At 36.1% G+C, this 26878-nt stretch overlaps 1 protein-coding gene across 1 annotated transcript in view; it reads right to left on the bottom strand.

The window, feature by feature from the left end:
* Nucleotides 1–26878, bottom strand: part of LOC150102463 (distal membrane-arm assembly complex protein 2) — a 102800-nt gene that overhangs the window by 38379 nt on the left and 37543 nt on the right. The window contains exon 3 of the mRNA XM_090399593.1: nucleotides 20088–20302. Coding sequence (XP_090255719.1) covers nucleotides 20088–20302 — 215 coding nt within the window. The remainder of the gene's footprint in view (nucleotides 1–20087; nucleotides 20303–26878) is intronic.

The raw sequence follows: 26878 nt of genomic DNA, 5'->3' as shown, positions 1-26878 counted from the left end.
TATCTCGCAACTGCCTGAACCCATATATTTTTGATGGGTGACTTTAATGGTCACAATACTCTGTGGTGCCAACACTAATAGATGAGGTCAAATCATTGAAAAAATCCTTGATAATAATAACCTCTCCCTTTCAAATAATAAATTCAATACTTTCTTCCATGTTTCAATGCCTACCGTTCATATTCTGCAATTGAGCTTACAATCAGCTCCCCTTCCATTCTTCCACTGCTCGTGTGGGACGTTGAAGAAAACATATATGGAAGTGATCACTTTTCTGTTCTTTGCACAATGTCTTCACAGGAACCATGCTCACCCACACGGATACCTATATGGAAAATGGACCAGGCTGACTGGAACACTTTTTCTCATCTTGCAAAATTTAATGCTAATAACATCAGTCAAACATCTTTCAATGAAGCAGTAAAGTATATAACAGAGTGCATTGTGCAGGCAGCAACAGCCTCTATCCCAAAAACATCATCTTGGTTTCTACTCTATCCAAAACTTGGTGGAACCCAGAATGTCAGATATTCAAAAAAGACCAACACAGAGCATGGGATATATTTCGTAGATATCCCACCACATCAAACCTCATAGCTTTCAAATGTGCTCAAGCAAAAGCATGCTATGTGAGACGTCAGAGTCAAAAACAATCATGGATCCAATTTACTACATCGATTAATCAAATGACCAGTCCAAAAATTGTATGGGATAAAATTGGGAAAATTAAAGGCGGATATAAAACACATTGTTTGTCTACCTTAGACCATAATGGAAATGTTATTGCTGATCCTAAAACCATTGCAGACACTTTGGAAGAAAATTTTGCCAGCATCTCAGCAATGGCTTCATATCCTTCTGAATTTTTAACTCTGAAAGCGCAGCAAGAGAAACAAAGGCTAAATTTTCTACCAATGTTTTGGCACATGCACATGAAAAGGTTCACCATCACTGACCTAGGTCTCAAAGGACACCTTCCTATATTTATTAAAATCTTTCTGTCCAGGTGAACTTTCCAAGTCAGAGTGAGAAGTACGCTATCTCGACCATATCATCAAGAACAGGGTTTTCCCCAAGGCGCTGTCTTAAGTTTGACACTTTGCTATTAAAATTAACTCAATCATTGAACAACCTCTACCCACAGTAGACAACACTATATGTTGATGACTTTGCAATTTACTGTCACTCTCGTAACATGAGAGTAATTGAGAGACAACTTCAGCAAGCATTTGATCATGTTTCTCTGTGGGCTCTTAATAATGAGTTTAGGTTTTCAACAGAAAAAAGTGTCTGTGTACACTTCTGTCGTAAACACACTCCTCACCCAGACTCTGAATTAAGAATGGGATGCACTGTTATTCCAGTAGCTACAGAATCCAAATTCTTGGGCTCATCTTTGACAGAAAACTTACATTTCTAGAACATATTCGTGAACTAAAAGAAAAGTGCAGGAGAGTTTTGAACCTCCTTTGCACTCTCTTCTAAGTGGGGTGCTGATCGAACTTCATTGCTCCATCTTTACCATTCACTTATACGTTCAAAGCTGGATGAGTCTCAAGCCTAAGGTTCTGCAAGACAGAGTGACCTGCGATGGTTGGATTCCATCCATCATCAGGGTATACGGATAGCTACTGATGCCTTTTGCACATCACCCACTCAAAGTCTTTATTATTATTATTATTTGACGCCTCCAGGGAGTCCAAGGACTCATCAAGGGAGGGCACCTGCTCTACAACTCTGTCTCCACTACTAAATACACCAACTGACTGCAACTACACCAACGCCATCTACCGCCGACCACCACCACTGGTATTTCCACAGTTGCTCACAAACATCAATGCCCATGGCAGGATTCGAGCCCACAACCTTTTGGCTGGAGAGTGGATATGCTAACCACTCCACCAGCCAGGCCAGCTGGTGGAGTGGTTATGTTGAAGCAAATGAACCAGTTCTATCACTTCAATGGAAACAGTTGCCACTTAATTATGCTCTAAAGATAAAGTCTCTCCCAAATCATCCTGCATGGACTAGTCTCTTTTCTCTACATTGGGGAGCTCAATACCACACACTTCAAACTGTCATACATCCTTTTGGTATGCATGTTAAAGAGACCATGCAAGCTGTTGGTATAAATGTTGACAACATTGTCTACACTAAGCATAACAGCATCCCTCCATTCCAGGTTTGCATGCCATCCTGCAACTTCTCACTCTGTCAACTATAGAAATCTCATACTCCATCATCTGTCTACCTCCAATTGTTTAACACGTTGGCTGCCACAGAAATTTTTAGGATTCGGGTCTCAGAAGCCAATTTGATTTAACTTATTTATGTTTATGGCTACATGAAACTGGCAAGTGAAAAGTACAATCACAATTTCCAGAAACAAATGATGAAAATCTTAACATATAAAAGTTCATTATATAAAAGGTACAGCCTACTTTCTAAGTCTTTCTTTTTTTGTTAAAATAAAGCAAAAGTAACTTGTCAGAATCAAGCCAGGGACAATTATTGTCCTGCTGCACCAAGTATGACAAGGCTGCATGTTCTCACACCACTTCACAACATAAATGTAGCTGTATCTGAGGTTTAATTAGAGAGCAGTTGAGTCTTGTGTGAGAAACTTGATCTATTAGAGGAGGCCCATTTCACATTGCATTATCATCTTCTAACATGAGGAGGGATTCTGCTGATACTATGACAAGGACTATGAGAATAACGTCTTCATGGTGAGACGGGGCCATGATCTTCTGTTTCCTCCATAACCACTGCCACGACCATACCAACTACAGGTCAAGTCCAGACTGGAATGCCAATCCAAGGCCTCATCCGTCATCTTGTGGATGTCCTGTAGGCCACCACCATGAAATTGGTATCTTGGGCAGTCATACACAATATGAGCCACAGGCGAACAATCATAATAGGGGTGATCTAACAGCCCCCATTTATGTAGAAGGTAGCCATATCTGCCCTGATTAGTTCTGATCCTGTTTATTGATGACCAAATCTTCCTAGGAAGATCAAAACCAGGCTGTGGAACACAGAGATCTTCTACTAGGAAGCCGTTTGTTGGGAGATTGTTAGACCAGTATTCTCTCCATAATGGCAATGCAGCTGAAGAGAGTTCATCCATGGAGCAGAGAGGCTTTCTAGATAGGCGAAGACTAGGTGGATTTATGAGAGTCTGGTGTAGGGGTAGGAGTGGGTTGCTCACTAATTTATTAAATTCCTTAATCGAGGCTTCTCTTCTCCGTATGTTTGGTGGAGCAATGTTAGATAGGACAGACGGGTGGTTCTCACTGTCCCACTAATTGTGCACATGGTAGAGTTTAGCTGGGTGCCTATAATGTTAGTATGTGCACTTCTTTCCCAGACAAGGGCACAATATTCTGCTGCAGAGAATGCGAGGGCTAGTGCAAATGACCTTAGGACTTCTGCACCACACCCCAAGTTGTTCCGGCAAGCCTTGAGATGATAATGTTTATGGTTTTAATTTTATTGGACAGGTTGATGATGTGTCTTTTATAGGTTAGGCTTCTGTCCAGGCTCACTCCAAGGTATTTTGGGTGAGGCTCGTGTTCCACCATTTTTCCACAGAAAGAAAGGTTGAGTTGTTGATTCGCCTCTGCATTGTACATGTGAAATACTGAGGACACTGTTTTTGCTGGATTTGGCTTCAAGTACCACTGCTTGAAGTACTCTTCCAGGGTGTTCAGGTCTGCATTCAAGGTTGATTCTAGGTTGGCAAAGGAGATGGATTGATGTAAGATCGCTAAGTCATTGGCGTACATATACTTGCTTGATCCACTATGAGGTAGATCATACATGTAGATGTTAAAAAGTAAAGGGGATAACACAGAGCCCTGAGGAAGACCGTTGTGAAGGAATCTGAGCCTGCTCTTTTTTCTGCCAATATGGACCCGGATCTTTCTGTGGGAGAGAATAGATTCAAAAAGTTGGAAAGTTTTTTAGCACTTTACAATATTTCGTAGTTTTTGGAGGCGGCCCCTGATCCAGACAGTATCATAAGCTGATGTTAGGTCAATAAAAGTGGCTCCAGATTTAAGTTTCTTCAGGAAGCCTGCTTCAATTTGAGTTGTCAGGGCCAGCATGTTCAGTCGGGAGTGCTCTTTCAATGAGTGGTGAAATTCTTTTAAGGAGAATTCTTTCAAAGAGCTTAAAGATGGTGCAAAGCAAGGAGATAGGTCATAGGTTTTTCACATCATTTGGATCTTTCCCTGGCTTGGGCACAGCAATTATTTTGGCTTACCACCACAGCTTTGGTAGTTTCCCAGTCATGATAATTTCTGAGAAAAGGGCGGCCAGCCATGTTTGGCCATGTTGACCAAGATGTTTTAAGAACTCAGGGAGGATACCATCCACTCCTGCAGCTTTGCCATTCTTGGTGATTTTAAAAGCTATTTGTACCTCTTCCCGAGATACTCGTACACCCAGTATCTCGGGAAGAGGTACAAATAGCCTCTGGATTTGTCTGATGGAAGCTTGTTCAGTAATTTTCCTGGTAGAACTGGGATGAATCTTAGAGGTTTTCAATAAATGGTTAGCCATTTGGTCAGGAGTTATCTCTGTTGTTTTGTGTGTCATTGGCTCTGCTCCACCTAATTTTTTCAGAAGTGACCAGCTTCTCCAACTAGATGTCACAAAATCGAGTTCGTTGATGGTTGAGATCCATCTTTCCTTTTCTGCTTTTATCCAGGGTTGATATGAGCTTAGCAACAGTTGGATCTTCAGTTTCCTCATATTTGGCTAGAGTTCCTCACTTTCTCTACTCCAACATGGGATATATTGTTTTCTGTAGTCTCTAGGGATAGAGACTTTTGCTGCAGATTTGAGTAGTTTAACAAATCTAGGATAGCAATTAGGAGTGGGTGGAATTGCTCTAATGGTTTGATTGATTTGTTTCTGAAATGCAGTCCAGTTGGACCTGTGGAGATTCTATCTAGCGATTGGTGTTCTGCTGATGACTGGGATGGATGTTCCTATCTCTATTAATGTAGGACGATGTTGGAATTAGGGATTCTGTTGAGGATGGTTCTGGTTGATGGAAGAGGGTGGTCTTCGGAGTCTTTAGTGACTACACACAGATCTGGGGTGTAGGTTCTGTTCCATCTGGCTGAGTAAAGAGTGCCGTGCTGCTTGGCATCATAATTCAAATACAGGTTATATGTATCCATCCAGTTAACTAGATTATTACCATCCCGGTTGTTAGAGGAATAGTCCCACATGGTGTGATGAGAAATGAAGTCACCAACATAGACAGCAGGTTGAGGTGGAGGCCAGTCCATTATTATTATTATAATAATGGACCTTTTGAATAATAAAGTATATTATTCAAAGCCCTAATTATAATGCATAGTAATCACCAAAAACATACAGAATGTGTTTTTTCGGAAAAAAGGTCTCACGAGTTATCTTGTAGTTGGCATATGTAACAGAAAGTTCTTCGCAGTAGCCAACTATGAGTTAATTCATACTCAGACACGCTTCGACATGTCGAACTTGTACCCAAGCTAAAAAATGATGAGAAACACGTTATTATTGTCCAGCCTGTGAAGAGAAGCCAGCACTTTGTGTGGAATGTTCTTTTAAAAAATATCACACAAAAAAATTTTTTTTATTATTTTGTATTTGATTTTCACTCTATGAATAAATTTTCTGTTCATGTATGCTAGCCTTGATTTTTTGTTCTCTTCCCAGAAGCTAACTATCCTTAGTTACGCTTATATACTACGAATATACTCTCAGCTGCAAGAAAAAGGCAAGTCCAGCAGCTACGAGATAACTCATAGTCGGCCCTCTCGGCCAGATCACCTATTATCTCATAGTTGGCAGTCAACGTGTTAATGCACACAGAGCAGCACACTCTGATTTCTTGCCTATCTATACTGATGGTTCAAGAACTAATACTCTGTTGTCTGTGCTGCTGCTGTGTTTCCTGACATTATTATCTCCAACCAGATCCCACCTGATTGCAGTAATTATACAGCAGAGTTTATATGCCATTCAGCTTGCACTTGTGCATATAAAAGAAAACGGCTACCAGAAGTGCATAATTTATACAGCTCATTGAGCTCTTTACAGGCTATCTCTTCTCCTATGTATAACCCACATTCAGTAGTTTATGAAGTGTTACACCTGTTTCACAAAATGAAAATCCTTAATTTTGATGTTCAGTTGTGTTGGATTCCCAGCCACATTGGAATTAAGGGAAATGAAGCTGCTAAATCAGCTCATATTTTCTTTACATACTGTTTGATAGTACCATATACAGACTACAGGCAGATTATAAGATCAAATCTAATTGTTCAATGGCAGTCATCATGGCAGGAAGCATTAACAAACAAATTATATGACATTAAACCCAAAATTAAACATTTGCACTAGTCAACGTATAAAGAGAAGAGAGGAAGTTGTTCTTGCTAGGCTCCGCATAGGTTACATCTTACACATTCTTATTTACTGAGGGCTAATGACCTTCCCATGTGTGAAAAATGCAATACACATCTCACTATTTTTCATATTCTGGTGGAATGGCAGCACTTTGCATGTGAGAGGAATGAAATTTTTGCTATCTGGCCAGACCATATACACTCAGGCAGATTGCATGATGTTTTTAAGTTTTTACAAAGAATTAATTTATACAAACAAATTTGATTGTAATTTTGTTTATATGTAAATACCGTATTGCTTCACTTAACTTTTGTATGTATATATTACAAAATATGTAACGTTTTGTGATGTTTTTGTGCAAAGGTTGAGCACTAATGTATATATTATTCATTAGTTATTTTTGGCCAATCATGTATTTCTGTAGCCTTCGATCTTGTAAATTTGTGTAACCTTAATGTAATTTTGTTAATATGCAATACCGCATTGCCAAACTTAATTTTTATACATACATATTGTATAATAATTCCTCTTTGACTCTTTTTGTATTATTGTAATAATATCTGTTGTAATTTTATCTATATGTAGATACTGCATTCCTTGACTTGATTTTGTTTATTAACTGGAATTGTTATCTTTTAATGCACTGCTATAAATGCTGCAGTAATTTTGTTTATATGTTGGTCCTACACTTTTTAATGTAACTTTTGTACATATATATTATTTACTAGTTTATTTTTCGACTAATTATGTATCGCTGTAGGACACCTTGTATATTTGTATAACCATTTTGTAATTTTGTTTATATGTAGATACCACATTGCTAAATTTAATTTTTATGCATGCATATTGTATAATAATTCCTGTTTGCTTATATATGTACTGCTGTAAAAACATTTGTTATAATTTTATCCATATGTAGATACTGCATCTCTTGGCTTGGTGTCTTGTACATGCATTTTGTTTATTAACTTGTACTGTTGATAATTTCTGTACTACTGTGACCTTTAACTTTGTGTGTTGCTGTGCCCTCTGCAGCAATTCTGTTTATATGTAGATGCTGCTTTGTGGAACCTAATTTTTGTATGGGCATATTGTTTACAATTTTCTTTAACTGCTTATGTATAGTTGTAACCTTAGTATGGAACAGTATGACCTTCGTAGTTTTTGTGCCAAATAAACCAATCACTCACCTCTGAATCCTCTCCACCACTTTCTCATCCCCCATGAAACCCAGGGGACCAGACTTGAGCACAGTAATCCAGTGGGCTTATTGAGGCCTTATAAAGAGGAATGACAATTTCCTTATCTCTCCTTGTTAATGTGTTCTTCAATAGCCAACTAATCTTATGAACTACCTTAGCAATACATCCTCTAAACTTTAACTCTGTCTACCACCACCCCACAAAATCTCTAGCTTCATCTATTTCCTGGAGTACAGCACCATCAATGTGATATACGGCTTGTAATATATTTATCCCAAAGTGCATAACTTTACATTTTTCGACATTAAACTGACACCTATTAACTTCTGCCCATACTGACAGCCTATGTAAATCGTCCTTCAAGCTCTCCACATTCCTTGATTAACTATTACTCTACCTAATTTTGCACCATCAGCAAACAACTGAATATTTCCTTTCAAGTCATGTCATTTCCTATATCATTTATGTACAAATTAAACAGCAATGGTCCCAGCACTGAACCTTGCAGCACATCACTAGTCACCTGTTTTCACCTAGATTCTGTCCCTCCATATACCACTTTTTTGATATAACTAGTGTGACATCCATCCCCATTTGTTCTAATTTGCATAACAGAATTCCATGTGGTATTCTGTCAAATGCTTTTGCAAAATCCAGCAAAATCATTGTGTAGCCATTTCCTTTATCTAAGTCAGCTGTTACTCTATTATAAAAAGTCAGTAAATTACTAAGCCATGACTAACCCTTCACAAAGCCATGTTGACCCTCATACAGTATCATATTTTTATCTACCCATTCTTGGATTCTTTTACCACAACACCCGAGATACTGATTATTCTATAATTTGCCATTGTAGTCTTAGAACATCCCTTATGCAAAGAAATTATTTTGCTCTCTTTCCTCAGTAACTCAACTATTTTATCCACTTCTTCTCTTCTCATTACCATCATCACCCATTAAGGTTAATCTCCCATAATCATTCTTCCTCTTACTTGCCACATAACAAAATAACTTTTTGGGATTTCTTTTGGCCTGCTTGGCTAGATTCTTTTCATAATCTGATTTTGCCTTCTTTGCCATGTTGGTCACATTTCTTGCCTGAGCCTTATACTGTTCATGAGTTTCCTGGTCACCTTTCCTTTATGTACCGTCCACAGCATTTTGTTCTTCTGCTAGTGCTTAATGATATTATTCATCCACCTAACTCCTACCTAATTAACCCTTCTTACCCTAGGTATACAATTTAATACTGCTTCCTCTAGATGGCCCTTAACTATATCCCATGCACTACTAATATCCTTACCCTGTAGTGTATTATGACGTGGCACTGATTTAAGCTTCTTCCTAAGCATGTCATAATCACCAGCTGTGTAGTTCCACAAATACCCCTTCTTGATAGAATATTCCACATGTTTTACAATTTCTCAAGTCAAGACTGCATGGTCACTCACCAAGTGGAGGCAATGTTGTCACCTTGGTTATGGATAGCTCTTTTGATCCTATGAGCAGGTCCAATACTCTCCAACACACCTAGTCTCCTCCATCACATGCTGCCTTAAGTAATTATTTTTCAGCAGGTGTATAAATTCTATTTCCTTCTTGCCACATGATCTTTCTTCCTTCCAGTCTAAATCTCCATAGTTGAAGTCCATCATAATCACTCAACATGTACTTGTACTCACTGTACTAATTTGGCGATGCATGCTTTCTAGTGGGTCAGGTAGTTCCACATCTGTGGAACTACCTGACCTATAGCAACAACAAACTGTATATTTTGTCTTACTGGCCTTAATCTCATGCCAGATTGTTTCAAATGAGCAAACCACCCTCTACCTGTCTCCTATACTTTTTGGTTGCAATTCATCTGTTATCATCAGCAGTACTCCTCCCCTACATCCTATCTTCCCTGAAAATACTAAATCCTTCACATTCAATCCCTGTAACTAAATCTTTTGCTGTTAGCCAAGTCTCACTAATGCCTATAACTTTTGGTGAGGTTGCACTGACCAAAGCCAAAAACTCCTCCCTCCAGGTCCTAATACTTCTGGCATTAACATATAGAAACTGCAGCATCCCTTTAGTCCTCCATCCCCCTTTGCTTTCTGAATTGACTACCCTATTCAATATTTTTGTTTCAGAAACTGGATTCCTCACTTTGTCATTCTCACGCTCACTCACTTCATGGATGCCTTCACCCAAACTCACCTGCTTCCACCCTAATTGCTTAAGTTTCCCTGAATTTGCACTTCAGCATGCTCGGTGAACAAAACTCTCTCTCTAGACACCTAACACCAAATCATTCAGATGCAGTCCATCAACATTGTAGGTCCTTCTTCTTCTTCTTTCCATCAAATAGAGATCACAGATCCACAAATTCTACATCATTCCTTTTGCACAATCTATTGGCTACCGATGTCCTCCTCAGTTCGCCTCTATCATAGCATGGTAGGAGATTTACAATTTTCACCTCTTGCTTTTCAGTTTTACCTCTTCTAACAACTCCTTTACATCCTCCCTTATAGAATATTTCTCGCCTCTCAAATCATTTGTACCAACCAAGACAATAATTTCCTTTTGACCTAACCTATCTTTTTGCATCTGGATAGCATGGCTAAATCGTGAATTTTTGCACCTGGGAAACACGGTCATCTCACTGAATCCAACACTTACTATACTGCTCAAAACAATTAGGGAATATTTTGGTTTTCTTGTAAATTATAAAGTTATAAAAATAATTTACAAATGTAACACAATTTGTAATAAATACCAATTATTTAAACAAAATCTCATCAATTACACCCTATCCATAAGTAAGAAATATTTATTCATGTATAAAGTACCCAATAGTTTTAATTATATTGCTGATGTCTTTTCATCAGCAACCTTCTTATTCATGTCTCTCCATATTTGTTCCAACTAATGTAGCAGGATGTATCCCTCAAACAAGACCTCCTCTTCACAAAACATGCTGTCCCCATAGAGTATTAATATTCAAATTTGCCCATTCTCGAATTTTACCCTTAACCAACTTTTCCAATACCTAACCACCATTCTCGAGATGTTACTTAGTCTATTGAAACCTCAGGCTTGGGGCATCCATTGTGTCTGTTTTGCCATATTTCTACTACAGTACTGATAACAATTAAATGGTCTGATTAGGAAATACAGATCATTTCTAAGCACTTTCCTGTACACACAGGCTGACATCTTATCCAATCATGGCTATATTCATAATGAGATTTCTTAATATTCTTGAGTTCACATTTCTTGAGATTTCTTAATATTCTTGAGAAAACACTTGAGTTCATCTACCTCTGTTCCTATTTCAATCTTTGCTATCAGTTACTGTATTATCTCCACTTGAATGATACAGCAGCGAACAAAATAATCTGAACACTCATTTTAAATAAAAATTTTAATTTGCAAGAAAATAAGTACAAAAATTAAACTCCAACTTTACCTAATAATTTATATGCGCTCCTCTGTTCCTAATAAGTTCATTAATTCACGTATGCATAAACTCTACCAACATAGAACACATTTCTTTTATTTCTGCATCTTGAAACCATACTTTTATAATGAAGTGTATTAAGTTATCTTTTGTATCACAATTTAATTTTCCAAGCCTCTTTTTTACTATGGCCCACAAATTTCTATCGGGTTAGTGTCAAGCAATTAGATGTGAAACTCTAATTGCTTGACACTAAAAGTGCTGGAATGAGTTCTTTGGATCTGTGAGACCACTCTTTTCTCCAATATTTTTATGCATTGGTCACTTTTCATCATACCATCAACAGGCACAAGTGATCCTGGACTATCATGTGTAAAACAACCCACAACATCTTTTTAGCTGGGTGCTTAGGAGCTTTAGGTGAGTGGGAGAAATCTCAGCTATTGATTTCCAAATATTGGGTACTCATTCTCCTTGGACAAAGAAATAACTCTCAGCTGAGAATATAATCTTCTTCCACTTCTCAAGTCCAATCTGTGTACACTTTTGCCCACTGGAGTCTCTTTTTCTGCATACCCTTCATCAACAGTTGTTTCTTTTTTGGTCTGTGGGTAGTCGTCCCTGCTTCCAACAATCTTCAATGGACTGTCATGTCAGAAACATTAATTTACTAGCTGTCAAGTCTCTATTTAAGTCTACAGCAGACAACTTTGGACTCATTTTGCTTTTCCTAACTGTAGTTTTCCTTTTCCACCTACATTTTCTTTTCTGACAAGAGAAAAAGTACCTGTCTCCCAAAATCTGTTTAAAATTGCATTAACAGTACTCAAACGAACACCACACTCATTGGCAGTCTATCTTTGAGTCATGGATGTGTGCTGAGAAAGAGTATAGATTTTGAACACTTTCTTGGAGATGTATAACCATTTTATAGCTACACAAAGTGAATAAACCACTATGAATGTCAACTTATTTATACTATTAAAAATGCACAAGACTATTAATAAACATCACATTGACAGATAAAACTGTAATCAGAACTGAGACAAAAACCAAAAACTTGACGAAAATTTGGCTTGTTTGGATTAATTTGTTTGCTACTGGTACAGTAGTAAACAAATTAATCCAAACAAGTTCATAAAGTGATCACTCAGTAATTCCTCAGTAAGTGAACTCAGTAAGTAAGAATTAACTCAGTAAGTTCATCAAGTTCATAAAGTGATCACTCAGTAATTCGACTATTTCTTCCTCCTCTTTTTTTTTTTTTTTTTTGCTACCATGTAGCAAAAGAGTGCTATCAAATTTCCTTTGGTTTATTCTGCAAATTTTCTCTAGTAATCTAATTAGCATTCCTCATCATGCTAATTACACTTCTGTTCTGTTCTTTGCATAGTTCTAGAGCCTGATGCACACTTCCTCTTTTTATGCCATCCATATTTTCTTTTGCAGCTTTTCCTTAGTGATGATGCTACTTTTTTATTTAACTCCTACCAGATTTATTGGAATATACAGCACCTATCTGGTCACCTTCGGCCTCATCGGTAAAGAAAAAATTAGACAAAATACAAGCAAAAGCATCCAAGATTATCATTGGTGCAGTCTCATCCACTAACAACATCAGAGCCCAACAGGAATGTGGGCTTGACCTGCTGGAGGACAGACGAAAATTTGCCACCATAAAATTCATAAATAATATCGGAAGCTACCAAAGCGATCATATCTCCCTAAAAACTTATGAACATTGGAACCAAAAAATGCAGACTTCACAGATCATGAACTTTACAATATGATGACACTATCAGGAAAGAAATAGGTCTTGATCAGCTAAATGCCCACATAATTTTCCATTTTCTAGTCCTTTACCTTCAAATACCTCCATAAATCTAAACCTTACCAAACTCTGTACAAAAAAAAAAAAGAACCAAAATAAATGCTCAAAGAAAAAGGCCTAAATACTATCAACCTTCTTTCATCCTCCAAAGATTAATGGTGCCACTTGTGTTCTCCTTCTACTCCCGAAAGGTGAAAAACTTTCAATAAAAGTTGGATCTGGGAGAATCGCTTCCAATTTTATCAGCGAATTCTACGCAATAAATAAAGCACTAGAAGCCTACTTAAAACTATCATCATCTCAACAATCTGAAGGAATTATAATTTACAGTGACTCAAGGATCAGCTATGGAGGCAATCAAAAATGGCAATACCAAGCTCACACAAGACATCCATAAACTCGTAAATCAACTAAAGTGTTTAGGAAAAAGTTGCATTTTACAATGGATTCCTGCTCATGTAGGCATTGATTACAATGAAGCAGCTGATAAATTAGCAAAACAGGCCAGAGAATTCAACCAAGAAACTCACATGATAACTCTTGCTGATGCCAATGCACTAGCAAAAGCTAAACTAATTCCACTGAAATCAGTGATACAACATCAAATTCCCAAAATCAGTGCTGACAGAAAGACCTCCACCACGATAGCAAGACTATGAACAGGACATTATAGAGGAATGAAGATCAATACAGATGATACAAGAACATATAAAAACTGCAACAACTGCCCTAATTCTGAACTGACACCCACTCACATCTTTCCCTGTCCAGCAATTACAGCAGCCTTGCAAGAAATAGATCATAATCCTGAACAACATCTCTATACAAACAAAATCATCGACATAGCCAAAGCAGTACAAGGAGCACACAGAAATATCTAAGACTCTTCAGAGGACAAGACAACAACAATAACAACCAGATTTATTTTCCTAATTCTAGATACACTCTCTGATACTACTTTCCGTAAATATCCTTGACTATTTCCTGCTCCAAGCTTTCTCCTCAGTTTGTCATAATCACCAGCTTTGTAGTTTCACTCACCCACCCCTTAATTGAAAACTTCTACATACTCAGTCACCTCCTAGGTCAAGATCACTCTCCTCAAACAGAAGTAAAGCTTGGTAATGGATAGTTTTCTGATGTTATCAACCACCAGACCTAATAATACTCTCAAAAACTGAATACCTTCCATTACATGTTGTAATTATATGTAATTATCTCTGAACAACTACATAAATTCCATTTCCTTCTCTCCTGTGTTCTTTCTTCCTTCCAATTTATGTCCACATAATTGAAGCCCCCCCCCCACAATAACAATTACTTGCCTTGTGCTCACAGTTAATTTGGCAATACACGCCATCCGTATTCCACAAAAGGTCCAAAAGAAATATATCAACATGACCATTTCTACATCTGGAGCTATATAGTGTTAATTGTCACTGTTAGGGCAGATGGAGATTATTTCCAGGAACTACTCAAAATACCATAAGTTACTACTTATGAAAATTCAGCTACTTGAGGTTACGGTGAGATTCAGAGATCCTCATGAGGCTCCTATACGACTCCTTTAATTTATTTAATAATACAGTTGTTATATGACAAGTAGATGTAAAGGAACATTAGTTGGGAATGTAATGCAGGATCACTTTTATGAAGTATGGCAAGGAACTGTTCCCCACTTGCAGACAGAATGAGTATAGATAAAGTCATAAAATGAGGGAGGACCTCTGAGTAGAGAGAAGTAAAGTGATATCATGCTAATTTTATCAGCAAAATAGTATTCCCAGTGCCTCTATCAGCAGATAAGTAGAAATCAAAGTGGAACTTGACTGACATAGAAGGGATGTAAATAAGACTTTCAAACTAAGCTGTTCCTCTATTTGACCTGAATCCAGCTTGTTCTTCACCAAGCTTTTCTTCCACAATTCTTCTCAACCGTTTCGCAAGTTGCATAGATCTTGCCAGGAACACTCAGTAGGGAAATACCTCTGTAATTCTCACATTCAGTTTTATTTCCCTTTTTATATATGGGTATTATGAGAGCTCTACTCCAATCATCAGGAATTCATCCCTCTGTCCAGGCTTTCTGAACAATGCAGTGCAGCCACCGTAAGACTTCAGCATTTCTGGTCGAATATCATCTACTCCTGCTGTCTTTCCACATTTCAAGCCTCTGATGGCTTTTTCTACTTCAAGTATGGATATGTATTCCTGACTGCATGCCTGGTCAGTGTTTTTTACCACTATGCTGTAATCACTGCTTGTTTTATTTAGCAGTTCTTCAAAGTAATTACTCCATATTTCAAGGATATCTTTTTCTGCCGTTTTCATGTCACCTTTATCATCTCTAACTCCTTTTACAGCACTCTTTCCTCCATTCCTAAGCTTCTTCAACAACCTCCAGATTATTTTGACACCTTCTTGATATTTATTTTCTATATTCTTGCCAAAGTCCTCCCATGACTTTTATTTAGCTAGTTTTACACTGTGTTTAGCATTCTTGCATTTGTCTCTGTATTCTCTAAGAGCACAAGCTGACTTATTTGCCAGGAACTTTTGATATGCTTTCTTCTTTTCCTTCACTGCCTCTTTAACTTCCTGTGTCCACCATGGAGTTCTAATTTTTCTGTCCTTGCAGACAACTTCACCACATACCTCTCTAGCTGAATCAAACAAGAGCTTTCTTCAAGGCTTGCCACTGAATCTCCAAGGTTTGATTCCTGTTCTCTAACTCTTTCATTTTTTTTTTCAATAAACTTTGTGTATTTTAGTCTACAGTTCATATCTGAGAGCTGCTAAACTTTTATTCGCTTTAAAACTTTCTTACATGTCATTCTTTTCAATATGAAATTCAATTTTATAAAAAAATAAAATTAAAAAAAAAAACGATGGTAGGCTGTTCCTTTAGTATGCAAAAACTCCCTCTGCTAAGTTTTACAGCTGGCAATAGAACGCTGAGAACAGAGTGATTTAGTAAATCCAAGTAAATGGTTAGATGTTGCACTCCTCATAGAGCATCCTGCAGCATTTTTACAAGTGCTATTTAAGGACATTCTCAGACTAGTGGCAGGAGACGTCAATGCCTGGGATAAAGGAAGTCATCCTGAATATCTTAGAGCATTTTTGTTGAAAGATTTTCCACTTGATTATACTATAAATGAAAGATACCAAGAAATTATATACTTGGTTTAATTCTTTATCCAAGTGCAAGAAAACAAGTTTGCACCTGAACTAGGACAAGTGATGTGAAGTTATACCACCTTTACCACGAGTTGCCCCCATACTGATAATAGTTCAGGAGCAAACTTGTTTGCTTACACTTGGATAAAGGATTAAACCAAGTATATAATTTCTTGGTATCTTTAATCTTAGCATTTTACAAGATAGGCCATTACAGCACATGAAAACACTTACAGAAAACTTCAGATATGGAAGAAATGGGGATTGGGTTCCATCACTATAGCTGGAACTCTGCTCTTCCTATTTGGTTACAATTTTTAATGTTCTTATAAAGTTGATCAAAAAATTGTATAACCAACTATAATGTTAGTTTTTCAGTTTTCATTCCCAAGAAAAGAGGACTTAAATAACTTGAGCAACTTCCTATTTCTTTACTAACATTGATTATGATATATTTTGTTCAAAATTTTATCTTACTAACAGATTTAAGGGTCCAGATAGACTGATGGCACTTAATCTTTTCTTGTGCTGGGATCTGATCTACTTGCAAGTAATAAAAAATTGGCACCTGCATTTTTTTAAATAAATGCTTTTTACAGTGCGAGGCATAGACCTACATGATATTCTTGAGAAGATTTAAATCTTAATCTGCATATGCTATTCAAAAACATCCTTTACATATGTTTTTTCTGTGAATGGATTTGTTCTGTTTGGAGATTATAAGTAATGGCATATCTCACACATGGTATATATATGCCAATGATATTGGAAGAACTCTGTAGATGGAGGAAGTACAGATGTAAGGCAATCAAATGATGTAAATTCTTCAACAGTAGGTTTCCAGTGATTGAGACCACAGCATATGACTAAGAATAGAATACTTTAACTAGATGAATATGTAGATTTTCAAGCAATAAATTCAAATTATAAGAAGGAATACACTGGGTATTGGGTGTTTTTATTGTGCATTAATACAAATAAATGAAATCGATTCATTTCACTGCATATACTTTTGGCTTCTTGGTTAGGATTAGGATGAACAAAAAATTACAATCAAAAGCTAACATGAACCATAACATTACTAAAATACTGAAATCTGTAGGAACCGTTACAATATAAGTTAAAAACAGAAAATATGTGGGGCATGGAAGCTGGCACAGGTCAGCTATTGTTCAGCGATGTGTGCATGATAGTTGGCTGAAAAGTTCAAGTCTGACATTCGAAAAGATCTAAAGAGTGATTTCCAAATATCACATAGCATCATTCCTTGGTTTCTATTGAGTGTGCTTTGTGAGCAGATGACCGTATTAGATTCTTTTATGTTGCAGGCAGTACGTTGTCTTCTATGTAAGGCATGGAGCTTTTTTCCCATTCAATGTTATGATGTGTGTGAGAGAGAAAAGAAAAGATAGACCCATGCTGTCTTCTCCATTGTTACTGACGTTTCCAATATGCTTATTTTGTCTGATATCCAAACTTCTAGATGTATGCCCTATGCAAGAAAGGCCACAAGAACATGAAATATTATAAACTTCAGGATATGTGTTGAAAGGATTGTGGTCTTAGGGGTGCTTAAGGATCAAAGCTATATAACTGAGAGGAGACTTCCACATAGCCTTTAAAGGCATGCAGAGAACCGACCAGGGCTTCTGACCTAATGTCCAATCCTCATCTTCTCATGGTGCACCCTATTGAGTATCTACTGGGATACTGAATGAATGAGGATGAGCTAACAATTTGGGATTTAACTGACCAAATTGTATTCTTATTGGCTTAAACTATAATATAGAATGATGGCACAACATGACAGAATTTCATGTCGGCTGGAGCATCGCCCGGTTAAACAAAGCCACCATTGTTTTCAGCAGGGAACCAGGACAAACAGCGAAAAGTCAGCTACTGGAACAAATCGTAAAACCCACCCCAATTCAACATCACCAGACTTCAAGATCGGTACTATCAACATAAGAAGTCTGAATGGCAAAGAAATGAAGCTGGCTGAGGAACTGGATAAGTACCAGACTGACATAATAGGTGAGACTGAAACAAAAAAGGCAAAAACTGGTGAGATCTTTCTGAGCAATAAATACAAAGTGTTATATTCAGGCAATGACAATCAAGGAAAAGAAGGAGTAGCCATAGTATTCAACACTAAATATGAGGCTAATCTTCTTGAATGGCATGCAGTCTCAAGCAGAGTGATGTGGGGGTATATGAGAATGGGGAACTGGACAATGAGACTTATTTGTGCCTATGGTCCCACAGAAGGTTCTATTAAGGTAGAAGTGGAGGAATTTTTTGAGGCTTTAGAGAAAGCAAATGACAATGAAAAAGGTGGTCCTTGTTGGGGGAAAATGATTGGCAGACATACAAAAATATTTTGGGAAAATTTGGAGAAAAGAGCAAAGCTAATAGTAATGGTTCTGCCCAGGACATGGACCGATTATTACTAACACAATGTACCAACATAAAAGTATTTTCTTATTCCTTGCCTCTTCTCTCCATGTGAATGGAGAGAAAAGGCAAGGAATAAGAGAAGTCTGATTAATTATGTTATTGCTGATAGTGATGTTTTCTCACTGGTGCAGGACACCAGTGTACAGAGGATTTGATATTGGAAGTGGTCACCATTTAATCTTGAGCAGGATAAAATTGAATTTCATATTGAAAATAAGAACACGTAAGAAAGTTTTAAAGCGAATAAAAGTTCACATCTGAGCAGCTCTCAGATGTGAACTGTAGACTAAAATACACAAATATTATTCAAGAAAAAATGAAAGACTTTGAGAACAGGGACCAAACATTGGAGATTCAGTAGCAAGTCCTGAAGAAAACACTGATAGATTCAGCCAGAGAGGCATGTGGTGAGGTTGTCTGCAAGGATAGAAAAATCAGAACTCCCTGGTGGACAGAGGAAGTTAAAGAAGCAGTGAAGGAAAAGAAGAAAGCATATCAAAAGTTCCTGGCAAATAAGTCAGCTTGTGCTCTTAGAGAATACAGAGACAAATGTAAGAAAGCTAAACGCTGCGTAAAACTAGCTAAACAAAAATCATGGGAGAACTTTGGCAAGAACGTACAAAATAAATATCAAGAAGGTGGCAAGATATTCTGGAGGTTGTCGAAGAAAGAAAGATTACTGTAAAAAGAATTAGAGATGATAAAGGTGACATGAAAACAGGAGAAAAGGATATCCTAGAAGTATGGAGTAATTACTTTTGAAAAATTGCTGAATGAAACAAGCAGTGATGACAGCACAGTCATAAAAAATACTGACCAGGCATGCAGTCAGGAATACATATCCATACTTGAAGTAGAAAAAGTCATCAAAAGTCTAAAATGTGGAAAGGCAGCAGGAATAGATGATATTCGACCAGAAATGCTGAAGTATGGTGGTATAAAAGTCTTACAGTGGCTGCACTGTATAATTCAGAAAGCTTGGACAGAGGGACGAATTCCAGATGATTGGAATAGAGCTCTCATAGTACCCATATATAAAAAGGGAAATAAAACCAAATGTGAGAATTACAGAGGTATTTCATTACTGAATGTTTCTGGTAAGATATATGCAAGTATACTTGAGAAAAGGCTGAGAAGGATTGTGGAAGACAAGCTAGGTGAAGAACAAGCTGGATTCAGGCCAAATAGTGGCTGTCAGGATCAGATTTTCACTTTACGACAGATAGTTGAGAAATCATGGGAATATAACAAAGATCTGTATTTGAGTTTTTACATCTTTAAAAGGCATATGACAAGGTGCCAAGAAAGAAGATATTCAAAATGCTACAGTTATAGGCGATACCACAGACAGGTGGAGTTCATTTGGTTGGGAGATGTTATTTATTGCACATCCCTGTTCCTTAATGTTATTGCATTTAAATAAAATCAGATGCTATTATATTTAAATAAAAAATAGTTATAAGAACAAAACCACATATATCAAAACTTAAATGCACTCCAGAAACATCCTGACATAAATACAGTAAAAACTCACAAAAAACATACAATAGCTTACCCATATTAGCAAAACCTTCATATATTAGCAGCATTCTGGAAGCATCAATAGCTTCAATATGAAGATTTGGTACATATCTTAAAGGCAAATGGAGTTCATCATAGCTATCAATCCATTTTTTATGTCCTTGAAACATTATAGCTCCACCTCTATGCACAATAAAATGTGCAGCAGCCAAATCAGGACCAAGAATACGATGCCTGTCAGGTATATACCTAAAATGCAAAATAAATAAATAACATGAAAATAGCATTCAAAAACCTAAGATGGTTTTATACATGATAAATTATCACTTATTTTTTATTCAAAGTAAAAAATGCAACTAAACTGTCTAACAATTCTAAAGCAGTTCTTTTAGATGCTCTTTTTCTTAACAATACGAAGGATGAATATGTTGGCCTATGTAGAGCATGGCCTTTAAAAAAGGTTTATTAATTCAAGCATGTTTATCATGAAAATAATTATTTTTCCCTGTCACCATAATATTCTCTACAAAACATAATAAACTCTGTTATGCATTTAAGTAATTGTTATTATTTTCTTTAAGATTATTGTAATGCCTAGCATATTCCATCCATTTATCCATTGGACATCATCAGATGTCATATGGTCACTCCATTGCTTGGTAATGTGCCACACTAGTCCTTAACAGGTGTGATCCTGTTGTATGCCCTTCTGAAGACTTCAACTCTCTGAAGAGCAGTCACTTCAGACATGACATATCATCCATCCATCTCACTGAAGGTCTACAATTTCCTCTTTTTCCAGGAATTTTACTTTCTATTACTGTTTTGAGAAGTCCTCCTTCCATTCTTTGAATGTCCAAAGTATTTCAGCTTTCTTCTGTCAATATCTTTAAGGAGCCTTAAAGTTTTACTGATCTTTTCTAGCACCCATTCACTTGATCACCTTTCAGTATATGATATCCTCAACAGTCTTCTGTAACACCATATCTCAAAAGCAACTATCCTTTTCCTGTCAAGTGAATGGGTGCTAGAAAAGATCCATAAGTTCCATAAGATCCATAAGTTGCTGTTGGAAAAACAGCTGCATCCAGAATCCTCATTTTAGACAAGTCTCTGACTGTTGTTTTAGCCATTCCCAATGGCTAAAACAACAGTCTTCTAATATCTGCTGAACAGCAATTCATAACATTAATAATGGATCCCAGGTGCTTGAACTTGCTGACTGCCTCAGTTCTTTCTCTGTTAAGGTACACAACAAAATGTCAAAGCAGTTATTTTTTTTTTAATGTGGTCATTCTATCTATAAGAGGCTGTTCTGCAGTAATAATGTTATAGGTGGGCAGGAAGTTGAAGAGAGCAGAAGAAACTTATTAAAATTGGATTTGAACACCCACAGACTCTTTAGGAAATACATAAGAAAGAAGAAGACTATGACAGAAGATAACAGTAGAAAAATGAATAAAGAGGAAGAAAAATTTGTTCTGATTTTGGAGTTAAAACATGAAGTATTGAACAGTTTGAACAACAATGATGAAAATATTTTCAAAAATGCAAGCAGTACATACTGAACACCTATGTGAAAGTGGAGCGAACTGGTGAGAGAGAGATGAGTGATTAATCCTAACAGCTCTCTTCTGTATTGAGACAAGCATTTTTTAGGGAGCTCTTAGGAGCATCCCTTCAATGAAAGAGAAAATCTAATTTTTTGCATGATGAGGAGGTCCTATTTGTAATATGGTTATAGCAAGAGAGACTGGAAAACAAGAGTTATTTTCTGTTATGAGAAATAAAATAGGAGTGAGTCTTACTAGACTTGAAATCAACAAGGTTATCAGCACCACTGGAGAATTTGGCATTTTAGAAGTTGATATTCTGGAAGTTTAGTATTTGTATAGTAAAAGGTTCTTGAGAAAGATAAGTGCAGTGTACTGTCATCAGCAAAACTATGTACCACATTTGCGGTTAACTAGAAAAGGTTTTTGTTATATAGAAGGTGGAAGGTAGAGCCTTATGCAATGCTAGCATTAGTTACAAAGTTTAAGAATAAAGATTCATCCACCACCACACATGTAATGTGAATTTAGATAGCAAGATAGGAACCAAGTTACTGAAGTCACACCCTATGATAGGAGCTTACTTAATAAGGCTTTATTCTAAACCCAATCAATTGACTTGAAGTTATCAAAAACAGCAACTCGAGATTCTCAAACTTTTCCATGGCATTTGTTCATAGATGAATGACAAAAGCAAGAAGGTCCTCTGTTCATCAAGAGTGGTGAATCCCATACTGGTAATTATTTATTACTTGAGAATCTTTAAGGTAGTATAAAAGTTAAGTATTGATAGTTTTTCTGTTACCATATTCACATGGATATAACTCGCACTTTTTTTCCCAAAATGAAAGTTAAAAAATCATGGTGCAAGATATATGCAGGAATTTTCAGAAACTAAAGTTTTTCCAGGAGAAAACTAAATTGACATTTATAATTAAATCCTCAGTATTCATTATAATTTATAATTGCTCACATTATTTATAAAATGAATGCATTTAAATTTTAATTATCAATGTTATTTACGCAATCAGTTGCTCACCTTCAATCAAGCAATATATAAAGTTGACCCTTTAGCAACAATGCTCCTGTAATTAAATTAAAACAAACAGTTTCAGTATCGATGTCCTTTTATCATTTCGCATCATATGATCTTTGAGTTTAAAACCAGCACTGGAACTTGAATGTCTCCATATTTCAAGCAAAAATTAAAAATACAATTAATAATAATAAAATAAAAATTAAAAATTACCAGTAATTTACATGACTTGGGATACGTTATGAACAATCCTTCACATATGACTAATGAGAAGTGAAAGCAGAGAGTGAAACGGACAGCAATGGTAGGCTGGTAGAGATAGTGCAGCTATGAAGACATGCATGTGATGGGTGCGGTATTAACAAAAGATCGCGTGACTCAAGGACAAAGGCAAGCTGTCAATTGCTGCGCTGAAATGCTGATTCTCTTCAACTGAATTCCAAAATATCTGAAACTGCCATAAAAACATTCACTGTCTAGTTCTTAAAGTTTTAAACTTTTTTCATAAAGTAAAATCAGGGGTGTGAGATATATGCAAGGGTGAGTTATATTTCAGTAAATAATGTATACTTTTAGAAAAGAACTGAAAAATTTATTTGGTGGCAAAAACTTCTTGCATTTTCTTAGGAATGAGTCGAATATAGGCTAATTTCCATGCTGCAGGATGGATATCAGTAGAATAGGAGAGAATAAAAAAAAAAATGCAACAAAGAACACAAGTCAGCTCTGGAGCACAATCCCTCAAAATAATCAGAGAAATACCATCAGGACTAGGAGACTTTTTGATATCTCATTCAGACAAAATTCTTCTGATCTCTTTCTGGACCAAAAAAAATCAAAGAGGGCATTGCATGTTGCATGTTTGCAAGTGCAGAATGACATTTAACATAGTCTGTACAAGGATTTCAGGAAAAGTAAGAAGCCAGATGATTAGCTTTTTCTTGGATAATGATGCAATAGAGCAAGGTTTCCCCAAACTTTTTTTTCTGTGGCCCAGTTATTTTAATACTTCATCTTCATGACCCACTAAAATTTTTATGGCCAATAGGAAAACAGATTTGAATGTTCATAGAGTTTTCATTTATTATTATTATAATAAAGAAGCATTTACTCTTACAAAAATATAAAGAAATTAAACTAAAGCCAAGTAATTTATTAATGAGAAGTGTGATGCTGTTATTTGTTAACTAGAAACTTTAGGTTTGGAGGAAAAGATAACTTTATTCTTAAATCCGGTTCGACTTTCAATCGGTTTCTATATTTATTTTTTAGAAAAACCAGTGTTGAAAAGCCTGTTTCACACTTATAGGTTGTGACAAAAGGCAGGGTACAAGTAATCAGTAAATACAAAAAAAGTACGCTCTCTTTCAATGCTTAACGCCAACTGAACAAGCAGAGTGAGTACATGGTGGGCAAGTAAAACAAACGGCATGCCACCAAACGATTCGGCTGGTGGCGCGGTTGCCGCTGTGCAGCCTCTCTATTAGTTTAGTTTACCACAAACAAAGAGATGGTGAAATGGCGATGCAGAAGGAGTGCATTTTTCGTCTCTATTAATTAAATTATTTATTCATTAGTCCTGATTAAACGCTATTTACTTGTATTTTAGAGTTTTGTGAAAACTTTAAAACCCCAAAACAAAACACCTAGGTTTTCGAGTTTTTTAGGCGACCCAGCATTTAGCTTTTGTGACCCACCATTTGGGAAATGCTGCAATAGAGCTATCCAATTCCAAAAGAAGTGAAATCAGGATTGGACAAAAGTTACAGCCAACAGCTTTGAAAAAGACCAAAACGCATGATTGTCATCTGGATATGATAAAAGTTTCTTGTTTTTAGTTCTTTCAAAATCAGTTTGGATGAAACTATTCCAGGCTTCAATACAAAGAGAAAAGAGGATTTCAATGCAAGCTCTTCTCTTATTAAGCCTTGCCACACTTCTAGAAGAGCCAAGGCTCACATAAGGGAATTTAAAGTGGAATCAGGAATGTTTCCATAACAATAAGAATTGCTTCAGTTCAGTGCAAATATTTGGATCAGAAGACTGAAAATAAGATATTCAAGGAAATGAGGTACAGAAAAAGATATAGAATGGGTACTAGTAATTGTTATGGCTGCCTTTTTTGTTGCTGTTTTTGTATATAATTTAAGATGATATCTTAAATCCTAAATGATATCTTAAATATAGAATTTATTCAAAAATAGATTGTCTATTGGATGAAGACCAATTTGGATTCAGAAAGAATAAAGGAACAAGAGAGGTAATACTCTGTTTAAGAACAATGATAGAGAGAAGATTAGACCTTAGTCAAAATACTTACATTTGCTTCCTTGATTTAGAGAAAGCGTTTGATAAAGTAAACCAGCAAATACTCCTAAATTGTCTAACTAATATCGGCATAGATTTGAGGGATAGGAAAATAATTTATCAAATTTACAAAAATCAAAATGGATGGATTAAAATCAATGATAAGGAGAAAATAATAAATATAAGGAGTGAAGTAAGACAAGGATGTATACTTTCACCACTTTTATTTATATATTGAAAAGACCATTCAGGAAACTAAAGATAAAATAAATAGTGGCATAAAGATAAATGGTGAGCAAGTCATGTGTATAAGATTTGCTGATGACATAGCTCTTATAGCAGAAAACAGAAGAACGTTAAAAACAATGCTAGAATTACTAAATAATAACCTTGAAAAATATAAAATGAAAATCAACACAGATAAGACTAAAATCATTGTTACAGGCAAAATCCCTATCAATATAGATCATATAGACATCAGCAGGAAACAAATAAAACAAGTGAAAAGCTTTAAATATTTAGGAAGCCTAATAACAGAAGATGGCAGAACAAGAGAAGACATAAGATCAAGAATAAACAACGCAAAAGCCCAATTCTCTAAGATGAAAAGCATTTTAACAGGAAAACTCAACCTACAATTGAAAAAAAAATTTAGTAAAGACCAGCAAATACTCCTAAATTGTCTAACTAATATCGGCATAGATTTGAGGGATAGGAAAATAATTTATCAAATTTACAAAAATCAAAATGGATGGATTTCTTGACATTTCCATTAGGACTACTAACATAAATATGGCGTATTGCATTGTATGGATGTGAAACCTGGATTCTAGGCAGAGAAGATGTAAGAAGATTGGAGGCTTTTGAAATGTGGTGCTGGCGCCACATGAACAAAAAAAAAATGGACAGAAAAAAAAATCAAACCAGCAAGTCTTGAGAGAGATAAACGAAACAAGAACTCTAATTAAATTGATCAAAATTAGAAGGGATAGGTGGTTTGGACATATACTTCGACATGATGGACTTGTGAAAAGAATAACTGAAGGCAAAATAGAGGGGAAAAGAAGAAGAGGCAGACCAACGAAAAGCTTTCTTGACCAAGTCAAAGACAGCACGGGTTTGAGGAGTTACCAGGAGGTTAAGAAGAAAGCCAATGACAGAGTGGAATGAAGGAAATTGCTGCTGAGCTACCAGTCCCAAGACTGATGCAACTGATGATATTAAATTCACATCATAGAAAAAAACAGATTTTTGTAATACATAATATTTTTAAAAACAAAGAATGTTTTTTTTTAATTTAATGATTTGAAATAAAATCACACTATTTTTGAGATTTTAATACATTAAGATAGTTCACAAATATTAGTTTTCAACAAATATCTGACAGACAAATACTGAAACTAACATACCATATATAGTTATGAATTTGTGAAAAAGGACTGCCTGATTTGTGACCCATGTGAGACATTGCTGGCATGAATGTTGCAGTGATTATATTTTATTCAGCAATAATGCAAAATTTTAGATACATTAGGACTACTAACATTGATAAGCAGTAGGCAAAATTTTTTTTCTTGATATTTTCTTTCTATTCCTAACAAATGCTGACTAATTTAAGATCCATAGTTAGCACTAAAAATGATATAACCTGTTTAAGTGTTTTCAAAAAAATTAACATGGCTTCCATTTTGGTTTCCATAACTTCTTTAAAGTGAACTGGTAACAGAACAAAAAGAGATATACAACAATATGGCTGTTAAGTTACAGTGCTAGCCTAATGCACAAACAAAAAAGTAGGAAAAGGAATTAAGTACAGAAGTGGCCAGTACTAAGAATATGTAACTTAGTAAATGCACTGTCCATTTTCAGTTAAAAGCCTCAAAATTATTCACTGTCGTGTCATATTTCTCTTTAAATTTGGAATATTTT

Source organism: Typopeltis vanoorti, chromosome 10, assembly GCF_054136105.1.
Source record: "Typopeltis vanoorti isolate ZY-2024b chromosome 10, IOZ_Tvanoo_1.0, whole genome shotgun sequence".
Taxonomy (NCBI): Eukaryota; Metazoa; Arthropoda; class Arachnida; order Uropygi; family Thelyphonidae; genus Typopeltis; species Typopeltis vanoorti.
This window is presented reverse-complemented; position numbering and strand designations above follow the sequence as displayed.